General features: G+C 35.7%; 1 protein-coding gene across 1 annotated transcript; it reads right to left on the bottom strand.

Moving 5' to 3' along the window:
* Positions 1-336: 336 nt before the first annotated feature.
* LOC120144670 lies at positions 337-993 on the bottom strand. Its single transcript, XM_039158692.1, has 3 exons — positions 871-993; positions 602-714; positions 337-520 (listed from the first exon to the last, which is right to left on the bottom strand). Exons 1-3 carry the CDS (start codon positions 991-993, stop codon positions 337-339), a joined length of 420 nt encoding a protein of 139 aa, XP_039014623.1.
* Positions 994-13,097: the final 12,104 nt, after the last annotated feature.

Below are 13,097 nucleotides of genomic sequence, written 5' to 3' on the forward strand. Positions count from 1 at the left end.
CTGATCCACAATTCGAAGAGGTGTAGGGGGAAATGAGTCCCACCATTCTTTCACTCGCCTCTCACTTTGGTAATTTCTCATGTGCTTCCCTAGCTTCGATGTCATCATTATCATATGTAATACACCACTTATTATCAGATACTTGAACGGAATAACCGCCAGCAATATCGCCAAACTGACGAGCCCAACATCACCATATCTGCATGCTGACACCAAACAAACCGAGCGTTAGTCCGATTGCAGTATGAAAAGAAAATGAAGTTGCATGAGTTACCTCGTGTGCCCTTGAAACAAGAATTGAATGCAACTTCGCAATTGTAACATTTGCTTGATGTATTATCCCGTTGTAATAAATCCATGCTGTGCTGAAACTATGTTCTCTCTTGACAACCCTATCGGCTCCGAGGCAGTGCACACAGTTATCTCCTTTTGCTTGACTTTGAGCCTTTCTAGTCTAGCTTGGATCATTTTCGATACCAATACAAGCAAGCGTGCTGATATCGACTTCCCGACCCATTCCCTGCAATAACAAGAACCACAACATGATTTCCTAGTGCTTCATTATGTCTTTAGACTTGAATTTGCATCAGAACAAACTTACTTGTACTCAATTACTGAAATTATGGTAATTGCCACAAAGGTAGCTGCTGGTCGCTTCCATGAAATAATTTCTCGAAACCAAACGATTGCACTCTTGATTGGCTTTAGTAGCTCCTATAGATGCCACAAGAGGAGTGTAAAATATAAGGTTTTTACATCAATCCTATGATCTAATTTAGAAAGAAGGATATGTTTGAACGATTAAAAATATCAAAGATTACTTGGCTCGAACCAAATGATGGGGCTTTTGAGAGGAAAGTGTGTAATTACCACAAGAATGAGAGCGTTTCCGCCGATCCCTTCTTCTTTTAGCCCCTCCATTGCTTCTTTAGCATTAGCAACTTCCCTTTCTTTCTTTCTTGTTTGATTAATGGCAGTCTCTAGTGAAGTCATATCATCTTCGATAGCTTTACTCTTGTCGTTCACTCCTTTTTTTAGGGGTCAATATATTCGGATGCGGAAAGTTTATTTTCTTCAGTATGGAGTGTGCACTACAAGGTTGTCCGATTTTTACCCTCTTTAAACTCTCACAAGCTGTTCGAGTACGTAGTCCCCCTTAGGTAACTCCTCATATAAAGCAAAAATCAAGAACTTTGTGGAATCTGGGGGAGAAATTCTGAGCATTTCTCTAGCTGCATGAAGCCTTATGATGCACAAAATGCTCCTTGCATGCATCTCCCATACTTGTATTTGACCTTCCTCCTTAAATTTAGATAAAAATTTGTGCATTAGCAGAACCTCCTTTGTGAGAGCTAGCCAATGGTCACGCCTTGTGGAGCTCGTCATCTCTGGGAATTCCAGCAGTACTTCTTGGCTAGAAAAACCGAGATCTCGGGTCACTTGAATAAGAGCAATCAAAATTTTCAATAAGCTTTAATATCGGCGTTAATTGTCAAGAAGTTATATCAACTTTCAAATCAGCACTTACCGACTGATGCATTGTTGAATTGAATTTAGAGATTCAGGTGATCAGTAAGCTTTTACCTACGTGTTATAATATCTCGACTGGGAAATCATACGGATAGTAATGTCACTGATAATTCATTGCAACCATATACTTACAGTTCAGGTGACTCATAGACAATGGCTTTGTCAAAAAGCAGAGCACCCCATGGACCAGTGGGAGCCGGTTTAACACTGTTCTATATCCCTCGAAAGATCAATCTTAAATGCGTCTTCATATGTAAATACTCCCGAGGCCTCGAAGTAGATAGCATAATTCGTCAGCGTAAGCCTACCTAGAAAATTAACCTCCAAATTAACTAAATTCGAAGTAACGACTTATATGATCATAAGATATACATTTTTTTGAATGCCTGAACATTCTTACTAAACCAGGAAATGAAATCAAACATGAACCAGGCCGTTCCTTCAACATGCAATATAATTTACTCATCAGCTAATTCTATACCCTCTGGTTTGGCTTGTTTCTGCAAATGCTTCATGCAACTGTTGAACCAACATTGAATGAGAACAAATAAAGCACGATTGCAAACTGAATTTGAAACCAACATTTTGGGCTCTACTCACTGAATTTGAAACGAATAAGGCATAAAACACAAAATAGCCCTTGAACTTGGCAAGTTTGATCAATTTAACCCCTGAACGAATTTTAAGTTATCTTTACTCATTATTTCTAGCTAGTTGTTGCTGTTTATTTCGAGTAAAGTTACAAGGCTTACTTGGTGATTTCTTTTTGGAACTTATCATATGCAGGAAAGAAGAGCCGGTTGCCAGTAGGCGCGGATAGAGTTTCGAATGTGAATCTTCCATTGACAATGTCCGCAACTAATGGAACTAATGATCCCAACCACACAAAGGCATCTTCTCCAACACTTGGTTCATCATTAACCTATCAAGAAAGCACACAAATCAACTGTACCCCAAGAATGACCTACACTAGGAAATGAAGTATAGAACAGAGGGATATCATCAACATATGGATACAATGTTTCAAGAAACCGAAACTGAAGCAATTGAATGATGATAAATAAATTCACTTACAAGGAGTGCCATCAAATCTGAATAGAAAAGAGGGATTTCATCCTGCTCGCGGGCAAATTTACTGGTATTTTCTGGTCTTCATTCTCCTTGGAAATGGTATCCTGCGAACTCATCAAACAGAAAATCTGACAACTTCGGCACAGATATTATAAACATAATGAAAAGTTGAAATCCATATTTTCAGTAGAAATTTGATTACTGAGGCAGTAGGGTTTTCCCATGTAAGCATCATGTCATATGTGAACCGGCTGTATGATCCATTGTTTAGTCTTTCTTCTATGTTTTGACATAATTTAGGGCGGGCCTTGGAACTGCAAAATTCTATCAATTTCCTCGAATATTCACCGACTTCAGCGTTCCATCTGGCTTCAAATTCTTCCATCAAATGATCCACAGCAGTACCTAGTTCCCTGGATTAATGTAGCACATAGATTACTCGAACATCACCGACGTCGGTGTTCATATTCGAAGAACATACAAATAACATTATCAGACTATTGAATTGTGGCTGTGATTGCGTTTTCAATTATGTTATGTTAATCACTATTGCTAGTCATTACATATATCATGATTGTGAAGTTAATCACTATTATTAGTCATTACAGATCCCTGTCTATGTTTGTTGGATGGTTAAGAGTCATGTATTTTGAAGATATATTGTCTTTAATGATCATATCTCTTGGTACCCCAAAAGACATATTGTTTAGTTCTTCAAAAATCATGTCCATTGAATGAAAAGTTATAGCTTTTGGCACTTGAAAAGATATTTCTCTTAAGCTTCCACATATCTTGCCTCTTGGTTCCTTCATTTTACAAGTTGTGTCCTTTTAATCATCCTTCATGCTTGATGCATCAACGTTGGGTAGGATAATCCCATGTATATGAATTGATTTCCTGCAAATTAAATCAAAGTTAGAATATGAGAAATTATAAACAAAATTAATGGAAATATCAAACCATGGTGGATGTTTAATGGGAGTTGGTTGCTTAATGATGGAGAACTCCATTGGTTATTGAATTCCCTTCAATATGTACAATGTATTTGGAATGTCAACGGTTGTTACTCTTGACATTTCAAGTGACATTTCCTTTGAAATATCAAGAGACATGTTTTGTTGATCACCAAAAGTCAAATCTTTTAGTCCTCCAGAAGCCATGATTCTTGATTCATCTCCTTCAAAAGACATGTCCCTTGAATGGTCCTGTAAAACAAAAGGAAGGATAAGAGAAGAAAGGTTAGATAAAATTAGTTCTTCGCTCTCCTCTTTTTCTCCAAATTCATTCCTCTCATTTTCAACTCCAACGTTTTCTTTTTCCACTATTTGATTCTCATCATTTTCAACATTTTGTTCGATTTAAAAATTCATTTCTTCATTCAAACTTTCTTCCAAACGTTATTCTTCAATTTGTTCCTTCAACGAGTTTTGATATTCATTTACTCGGCTAGAGGATAGTGGTGTCAAGATAAATTTTCTTTTATCGTGCATGAATGAGTAGTGATTTGTGAATCCATCATAGATAGCCCGTTTGTCAAATTGCCATGGACGTCCAAACAACAAATGACTCATACTCATAGGCACCACGTCACATAGAATCTCATCTTTGTACTTTCCAATTGAGAATGACAAAAGTACTTGTTCAGTGACCTTCAACTCTTCCTCGTCATTCAACCATTGCAATTCATATGGGCTGGAATGTTTAATCGATGTAAGCCCCAATTTGTTTACCATGTATGTGCTTGCAATTTTTGTACAACTTCCTCCGTCAATAGCTACAAGACATACTTTACCATTTACATGGAAACGAGTGTGAAATTCATTCATTCTTTGCTGTTCATACTCCATTGAAAAGATGAAAAATTGTCAGTGAAATAAAGAATGAAAATGTGAAAAAGGACCTTACCAAGAACACTCTCACAAAACCTCACAGTAACACTCCAAAGAAATTAAAATGTCACTCAACACTCGTGTTTGCACTCGGGGATATGTTCTTGGCTTTTTCTGATCTCACCCTCTCGTTTGCCTTTTTCCGCTCAATTCTCTCTTTGTGGGTCCTTTAAAGAACTAACTCAAGATTGAGCAAGTTTCTTTATTTGTTGCATCGGCTATATGAAATGGTTAGGTTATAGAAATAGATATGGTAAAGGTAGGATAAAAAAGGTTAAGAAAAGATAAGGTAATGAAATAAGAAAAAAAATGAAAGAAAAAGGAAAATGAAATAATAAGAAAGTGAAGATAACTTACAACTCAAGTTGCAACACTTACTATCTTCCTTCACAAGAAACAACAAGGATACCTCCTTCAAGTTTGATGTTGGGCAGATTGTAATGTGCTTCTCTTTGAGTGTATTTTGTAACTTTTTCATTACTTTGAATTTTCTTCTTTTCTTTTCCTTTTGCACTCCAAATTTGATGTAGGAGTCTTTTCTTTTCTTTTTTTTTCTTCTTTCTTTTTCTTTTTTGTTGCAGCACTTGATTGTCAATCCGATTAAGCTCTGATTACCGCTTGATGTAAGGCTAACCAGGTTTCTTCAATAATGAAGAAATCGATAGCCTTGTTGTTTCCCGATCTAGGAGAGACACCAAATGTTGCACATTGAATTGAAAGTAATATGCACAAAAGAAGAAGAATTGATTAAATTAAGAAATAAAAAGGAAAAGGAAATGGAAATGGAAAGAATTTAAATAGATAGAAATGTTATCAAAGAAGGGTTGCGAAAGTGATTAATAAATATCCTTCAAGTGATGATGAATTCGGCCTCCAAATGATGTTGCTAGAAGTATGCCTTGAATGATAAAGAAATGATGGTTCAATGGTGATGAAGATGGTGATGGAATGATGGTTAAGTTGGCATGAAGGTGATGGACTATGGTGATGGAAAGATAGTATCTTATAAGACTAAGAAGGAACCAATGCTATAAAGAGCAAAGACCCGTTTCTTATAAGTCATTATAAGGGATGGTAGCAAGGACTTTGACCCACTAGTTATATGAACTAGGAACCAGAAGTATCAAGGAAGGGATTGACACCACAAACTTTAGAAAAGCTTGCTTAATCGATATAGTTCTAAAAAGAACTTAAAGAGAGAATAATCTCAAAAGGATTTTATATTATCAAAAGGGTTGTGTTTACAATGGAAGTACAATAGCCTATTTATAGTTTCCGAATAGACACATGATGGTTCGGCTAAAGTTGAAACCCCTTTGAAAACACATTATTTTTAATGAAAATACATAATTTTAATGAAGATAAATGCTTTTGGCCAAATGGTTATGTGTTGGTTTGGCCCTAACGATGTTTTGAATGCATTTGGAAGTTATTTGGGCGTCAAAATGAAGAGGAAAGAGTCTTTGGCCGAATAGGAAGCATCCCTTGGTGTTTTGGAGCCAATTTGATGTCACATGGAGTGCACATGCTTGAATGATGCACATCACAGCCGCCTACTTGAACGCACATGGGTCTTTTTGCAAGGATTTGGTGAGGTTACAACCATAGGATGATGTCTTTAAGTCCATGGAATAAAGATAGGTAGCAACTAGGTGTGACTTAGCTTCCAGCGTGCATCTAGGTGTCATGGTCTTCAATGGGCAGCAACTTGTCATGAAAGGTTACATTTGTGGAAGGTAACCTTTCATCATTTGAGCTACTTTATATGTGTTTGAGCCTAAGATGAGATGGCCATAGATGAATTACATAAAGATGAGTTATAGGATAGCTCCTTGTGAAAAGGCACTTCTCGGAATGGCAACTCTTCGCGAAAAGGTATGAATCCACAAAATTTGATGTAGACCATATTTGTAGTGTTATGTATGATGATGATGGTGGTGGTGCAACTCTCCAGCTGAAATGAGGTCTCTAACTAGCTCAAATGTCCATCTCAAGTGAGCTATGAGCTCGAGGGTCAGCTGACAACTCTGTCCCAAAATTTTCTTGAGTTATCCCAGAGTTGTCCTAGTTAAGTTTCCATAGCTCTTGGACTCCAATGCTAGCTTTAACTCAGCTCCCATCATGTGGCTGAATATGCACCTATAAAAGAAAGCATAATATAAGCTAAATATTTAAATTAAATAACTTATAATATAAAGATATGGACTATAGGTTATCATAATAACTCATACATCATATGTTAATGAATGAATATTATTATTATAACTATAGATTATATGCTTGAATATCAATCAATGATGCAAACCATATAATGAATGAATGCACATGTTATGATAATTCAAGTATAGTCTAATCTGCAAATGTATGCTCATAATAATATATAGTGTATAAATAAGTAAATATAAAATAAAGTAAGGTAGAACTCCATTAGAACCATATTTGAATAACATCTATGGTGTGATCAAGTCATGGAGAAAATTGGAGCTAGACAGGATCACATCAAAATCACTATCACTAAACAAGTTATCAACCCATTATCCATTGGAGTATACCAAGATGAAGTCATTTGTGATGTTGCACTTATGAGGACGGATTATTTTTTATTAGGGAGACCTTGGCAATCTGGGAAGAGAGCAATGCATGATGGTTTCACCAATCAATATTCTTTTCTCCACAACAACAAGAAGATCACTTTGGCACCCCCGAAAAACACAAAATCAAGTGAAAGAAAAATAATTGCTATTGAAGAAGAGAATTGAAGCAATGAAGGAGCTACAAGTTATAATGAAGGAAAATCATCTAAGGAAATATTTAATGAAGAAAACAATTTTGGAGTTGAAAAATGAGAGATATTGGGGTTGAAAATTAAAGAGGCATTTCATGAGAGTGAAGTAGTGAATGAAAGACAAGATGGAGTTGAAAAGGAAGAAAGTGAGAGTAAAAAATATATTCTATCGAACAAATCTTTTTCCTCCATTCTTGACTTTTCATTTATGCATGATATTCTTAAAGTTGTATCTCTTCAAGGAGATGAAGCACGGAACGTGAGTTTTGGAGAAGCCCCAGAAGATGTGTCATTTAAAGTTTTAGGTTATGTGTTCTTTGACATTCTAACCTCATCATCATTCAAGAAAATGATCCAACCACGTCTATGTCTTGTTGAATCAATGAAGTTTCCCTAGAAGAATATCAAGCATCAATTTCCATTAATCAGCATTGATGGACTTGTTTTTTCTACTCGTTTGAATTTTGTTTTCTTTTCAACTAACTTGATTGTGATTGTAGGAAATGAAAGGAGACATCATTTTGAACGAGAACAACACCGAAAGATGTGAGGAAACAAAGAAGATGTTTAATTGAATGAAGTTTTGAAGTTTGCCATTTCTTTGTTTCTAAAGATTTGTTGGAAAACAATAAAAGATGAAGCAAGGCCTTTTCATACCTTACATATCTCTCTATTGGTCATTTCCACTAAATCAAAAACAATCACTCGAAGAGGTACAAAGATGTGTCTTTTCACCTACAAGCATGAAGACTCATTTGGACCAATTCAATTATTAGAAGTCATTGGAAAGCATCATGATGCCCTTTAAAAGCATTATGCCAATTCAAAGAGCTATGAAAAAGGGACACGTTTGTTCATGGATGAACATGATTTTTTAATCAAAGAGGTTCAAGAGGAACGTGATAATTGAAAGAATAAGGGTGAATGGACAAGTTGTTTCATGAACGAACATATATTTTCCATTCAAAATGCTCGAGATGGGACAAGGGAGGAAAGTTATCAAGAGTTGTATCTTCTCACCAAGAGATGAGAAGTTACCAAGGAGTATAATGTTTCAAATAAAGGAATTCAATGGACTAGTGCTTATTTAGGGGTAAAAGTGATTAAGAAGTGTCTTTTGACACAACCTATTAAGTACATTCTTTATTTTATTCATTCTTACAAGAAACTTTCTTCTCTATTTTTACATGATGAACAAAGAGAGTAGAGAGATCAAATTGAATGAATAACTATGAATTCTTCCATTCCCATATCAAGGAAGCATACAATGCCAAAAAGTTTTGATTTAAGGACAAATCGCCTAAAAGAATAGGGATGATGTGATCCTAACCAGTCCCATCATTTCACATATATTTCTCATACCATGGAACTTTTCCATGAAGGATTCTAAAGGAGTATCTTCATTCTTTACTATACTTTATATCCTCTATGCATTATATTTGTTCATACCTTTACATTCATATCATATTATATACTTACAATATCATGTCATCTATATTATTCACATATAAGGCATGATTTCATATCATTTCTTAGGATATTATTATTACATGTGATATGATCGCCAATAGCAATGACTTGGAGAAGTACCCATGTGGCCCCATCACACGAGCAGGGGCTAAGGAGTTTCAAGCACCCTTGGAGAGTATGTTTACATCAAGTTTGGGACGTGATGAAGGAGAAATAATAAGAGAGGAACACTTTTCATTGCTTACGCGTGAATTTGCATGAGAATTTGAAGTTTGTAAACATTCATTGCATTTAATAAGTGTGTTGTTCATTCAAGCATACATTGCATTTAAATAATCTAGTTCATTTAGGGAAGTAGTTCATTAATTAAACTAGTTCATTAATCAAACTAGTTCACTTATTAAACTAACTCTTACTTGTTCCATGCATGTTTTCAGTTAAATATTGAATAATGGTCATGTTTGTGTCTAGGTGCATGAGAGAAGTTGAACGGTTTAATCATATGCAAGAATGTCAGTCAGAATGTCTTCCAATTTTAGATGCGATACATATGTTTTTGGTTCTAGAAATCAATTGGACATTATTCCTCTATCTCTTATCTTTTCAACGTTTTTGAATCACCTTAATCTGATTTTGGGAGCTTGAGATATGATTGATTTATTAAAGACAATGCATGTTAGAATTTTGTTACGGGAATTTTATGCATGAATGATTTGGACGAGTTTGAGCCAAGAGAGAGTCTTTTCAACTTCAGCCAATTGACAAGCCATTGAAGGACTCTTAATTCACCCATTTAAGGCATTCAAAGCTGATTGTTATCATCTAAATTCAAGGGTTGTTCATATTCTTCAAGGAAGCATGTAATGAAGGGTGATTTAATTCACTTATTAAGAAACTTTTCAGCATGGAATAGCAAGAGTCTTCCACCACTTGGACGAAATTAAGGCTAAATTCAGCTTTAAATTGTCTAGATTCATCCCCAAAATAATCTAGAATTTTCAGCCAACCTTGAAGATAAGAAGATAAAGAATTCAAGTGCATTTTATTGTTAAATTTATGAGAATGTTTTACTCTTTTGAGTCTTTTCATATGTTGCTTAGAAATACTATAAATAGGCACCTTTGGGATCTTTTGTAGACAAACATTTGAATATATAAAACATCTTTGAGAGGTAACTTTCATTATTGTTCTCTTGTAGAACTTTTCGGATTCAAGATAGTCTTGTAGTCTTCGTCCATTTTCTTTTATTATAGTGTTGGTTCCTAGCTCATATATAGCTAGTGGCCCACTTTTCATCTACTTTCACTTCGATTCCATCTCTATATATTGTTGTTTTCTAACTCCATATAGTTAGAGGGTCATAATCCATTTTCTTTTCAATCCATCTCACACATTCCACGCCATTACCAACCCATACTTTCGCCTTACTTTCATTCCATCCAAACTATAACTTCCATTATCTTCCGTTCAAAGCAAGCAATTCAATCTCTTACTAGAATCATGATTGGGCAATCGTATCAATTGGTATAAGAGCGATCTGATTCAATAAGCGTATCATTTTCTCGTACCTAGATTAGTTTAAAATTTTGAAAAAAAAAAAAAAAAGAAGAAAAAAAGAAGAGAAAAGTGTAAAGAGGAGAAAGTAATTCTATCTTCCGTTCAAAGCAAGCAATTCAATCTCTTACTAGAATCATGATTGGGCAATCGTATCAATTGGTATAAGAGCGATCTGATTCAATAAGCGTATCATTTTCTCGTACCTAGATTAGTTAAAAATTTTGAAAAAAAAAAAAAAAAGAAGAAAAAAGAAGAAGAAAAAGTGTAAAGAAGGAGAAAGTAATTCTTTTAATCTTTAAAGGAAAAAATAATATTTACTTCATCTTTATATTTCATTATTTAATTTCTTTACCTTTACTTACCATCTATTTTCCTTGTAGCCAATTTTTTTCACTATCCTTGCTACCAAGCTACAATTGTTTAAGCCAAAGTCCGCTAGACACATGTAAGCCTTGAGGAAGTTCCCAAAATGACTTGAAATCAAAGAACAAGTGGTAAAAGGAAAGAGTAATTATCAAGGGTAAAAGCCATCCCAGTGAAACAGGAGTGGGAGTGACTTTTCATGGAGTGTTTGGTGAGGTTTTTCCTTTTATTTGTGAGGTTTTTTTATTACTAATTATGTCTCATCATTCGGGAGACAATTCTCAAGTTACAAGCAATGTTGAACCAAACCTACAAATGCAAACCATAGTGCTTGAATTGGCCATGATTTTGAGGGAAGAGTTGGAACCTCTCCATGAATGTATAGACCACATTGAAGAGGAGCATACTCAAGGATTCCGAGAGCAAGAAGATGCCAATCAAGGAGGAAATGAAAAGTGGAAAGACCTGAAGAAGATCGTGCAACACAATAAAGAATGGAAAATTGAGGTATAAGGCCCCAAAGGTTTTCCCATTAATGGATGACAATCTTGTTAATATCAAGATTTCCATTCCACCATTCCAAGGTAAGACGGATCTCGAGGCTTACCTAGCATGGGAAAAGAAGGTAGAACATATCCTCGGGTTCCATGATTATTCCGAACTCAAGAAGGTAAAACTCATTTCCCTTGAGTTTACGTATTATGCACTAATATGGTGGGATCAATTGACATCAAGTAAGAGACACAATGGAGAACATCCTATCACTACATGGGATGAAATGAAAGTAGTGATGCGAAGGCAATTCATTCCAACCCACTTCAAAACCTTTCACAAGGTAATCGAAGTGTTGAAGATCATAAAGAGATGGAGGTGGCCATTATTCAAGCCAACATCGATGAGGATCGAGAAACCACAATAGCAAGATTTCTAACGAGACTTAATCTGGATATTGCTAATGTGGTTGAATTGCAACATTATGTAGAGATGGAAGGCATGGTGTATATGGCCATTAAGGTGGAAAATCAACTCAAAAGAAAGGTTGCCACATGATCTTATGGGAGAGTAACTTCAAAATGTGGGCAAAGTTCATACAAGAAGACTCTTCTATTGCTATCCCATGAAAGAGGAGGACCACCAAAAGCATGTAAGCCCATTACCGAAACCAGCAAGGGTAAGAGTACCGCTACTCCAAATCGTTCTCGTGACATACAATGTTTTAAGTGTTTGGGGCATGGACACATTGCAAGACAATGTCCAAATCGCAACACCAAGCATCTTTGAGATGATGGAGAAATTGAATCGGAATAATAAGAAGATGAGAATGAAGATGCTACCATTGATTAAGAAGAATTAGAGCATACTGTGAAAGGAGAGGTTCTTGTTGTCAAAAGGAGCCTAAATGTGTAATCCAATAGAAGAGATGAACAACGTGAAAATATCTTCCATACTCACTGCCACGTTGGAGGAAAGGCATGCTTTGTTATTATTGATGGTGGTAGTTGCACTAATGTTGTTAGTACCTAAATGGTAGACGCACTTGCCTTGCAACAACAAAGCATCCACAACCTTATAAATTGCAATGGCTTAACGATGGAGGAGAACTCAAGGTGACCAAGAAAGTTTGAATTGCTTTCTCCATTGGGAAGTACAAAGACGAGGTGTTATGTGATGTCGTTCCAATGCACGCAAGCCATTTACTACTTGGAAAGCCTTGGCAATTTGATAGGCAAGTGATCTATGATGGGTATACCAACTGATATACATTAACCCATGGGGAAAGGAAGATCACTTTATCTCCACTTTCAACAAAGCAAAGACATGAAGAGAAAATTCAAAAGAGCCAAAGAGAGAGAGAGACCAAAATGGAGGTAAAAGAAAAAGACTGTTATCAAAATGAGGAAAGGAAAATCATCATTCTTTCTAAAGAGAGAGAGTTGAAAAAGTGTTTAATGATGGAAAATGAAGTACTTGTGCTCATGTACAAGGAAAATGTTTTGAACACTAACCACCTTGATCAAAATTTGCATGTTTTTGTTGTGTCTTTATTGCATAAGTTTGATGACCTATTTTTCGGAATAAATACCAAGTGGGATGCCACCTATTAGTGGCATAGAACATCAAATAGACTTTGTTCCCGGAGCCGTCATTTCGAACTGACCAACTTATCGAAGCTACCCTGAAAAAACTATGGAATTGTAAAGGTAAGTATCTGAGTTGATGGAAAAAGCCTACGTCAGGGAAAGCCTTAGCCCATGTGTTGTGCCAGTTCTACTTGTGCCAATGAATGATTAAACTTGGTGCATGTGTGTGGATTGTCAAGTGGTGAACAAAATTACGGTAAAGTGTTGTCACCCTATTCCTCGCTTAGATGACATGTTAGACGAGCTTAGTGATTTTAATCTCTTTTCCAAGATTGAGTGGTTATCACCAAA

Source organism: Hibiscus syriacus, unplaced genomic scaffold, assembly GCF_006381635.1.
Source record: "Hibiscus syriacus cultivar Baekdansim isolate YM2019G1 unplaced genomic scaffold, ASM638163v2 tig00110890_pilon, whole genome shotgun sequence".
In the NCBI taxonomy this organism is placed as follows: Eukaryota; Viridiplantae; Streptophyta; class Magnoliopsida; order Malvales; family Malvaceae; genus Hibiscus; species Hibiscus syriacus.

Excerpts from the sequence above, each read along its gene's own strand:
- LOC120144670 (XM_039158692.1), bottom strand. The coding sequence starts at position 993 with ATGACTTCACTAGAGACTGCCATTAATCAAACAAGAAAGAAAGAAAGG. Across the intron at positions 715-870 it reads GAAACGCTCTCATTCTTGTG|GAGCTACTAAAGCCAATCAA; the intron begins GTAATTACACAC and ends TGGCATCTATAG. Across the intron at positions 521-601 it reads ATTTCAGTAATTGAGTACAA|GGAATGGGTCGGGAAGTCGA; the intron begins GTAAGTTTGTTC and ends TTGTTATTGCAG.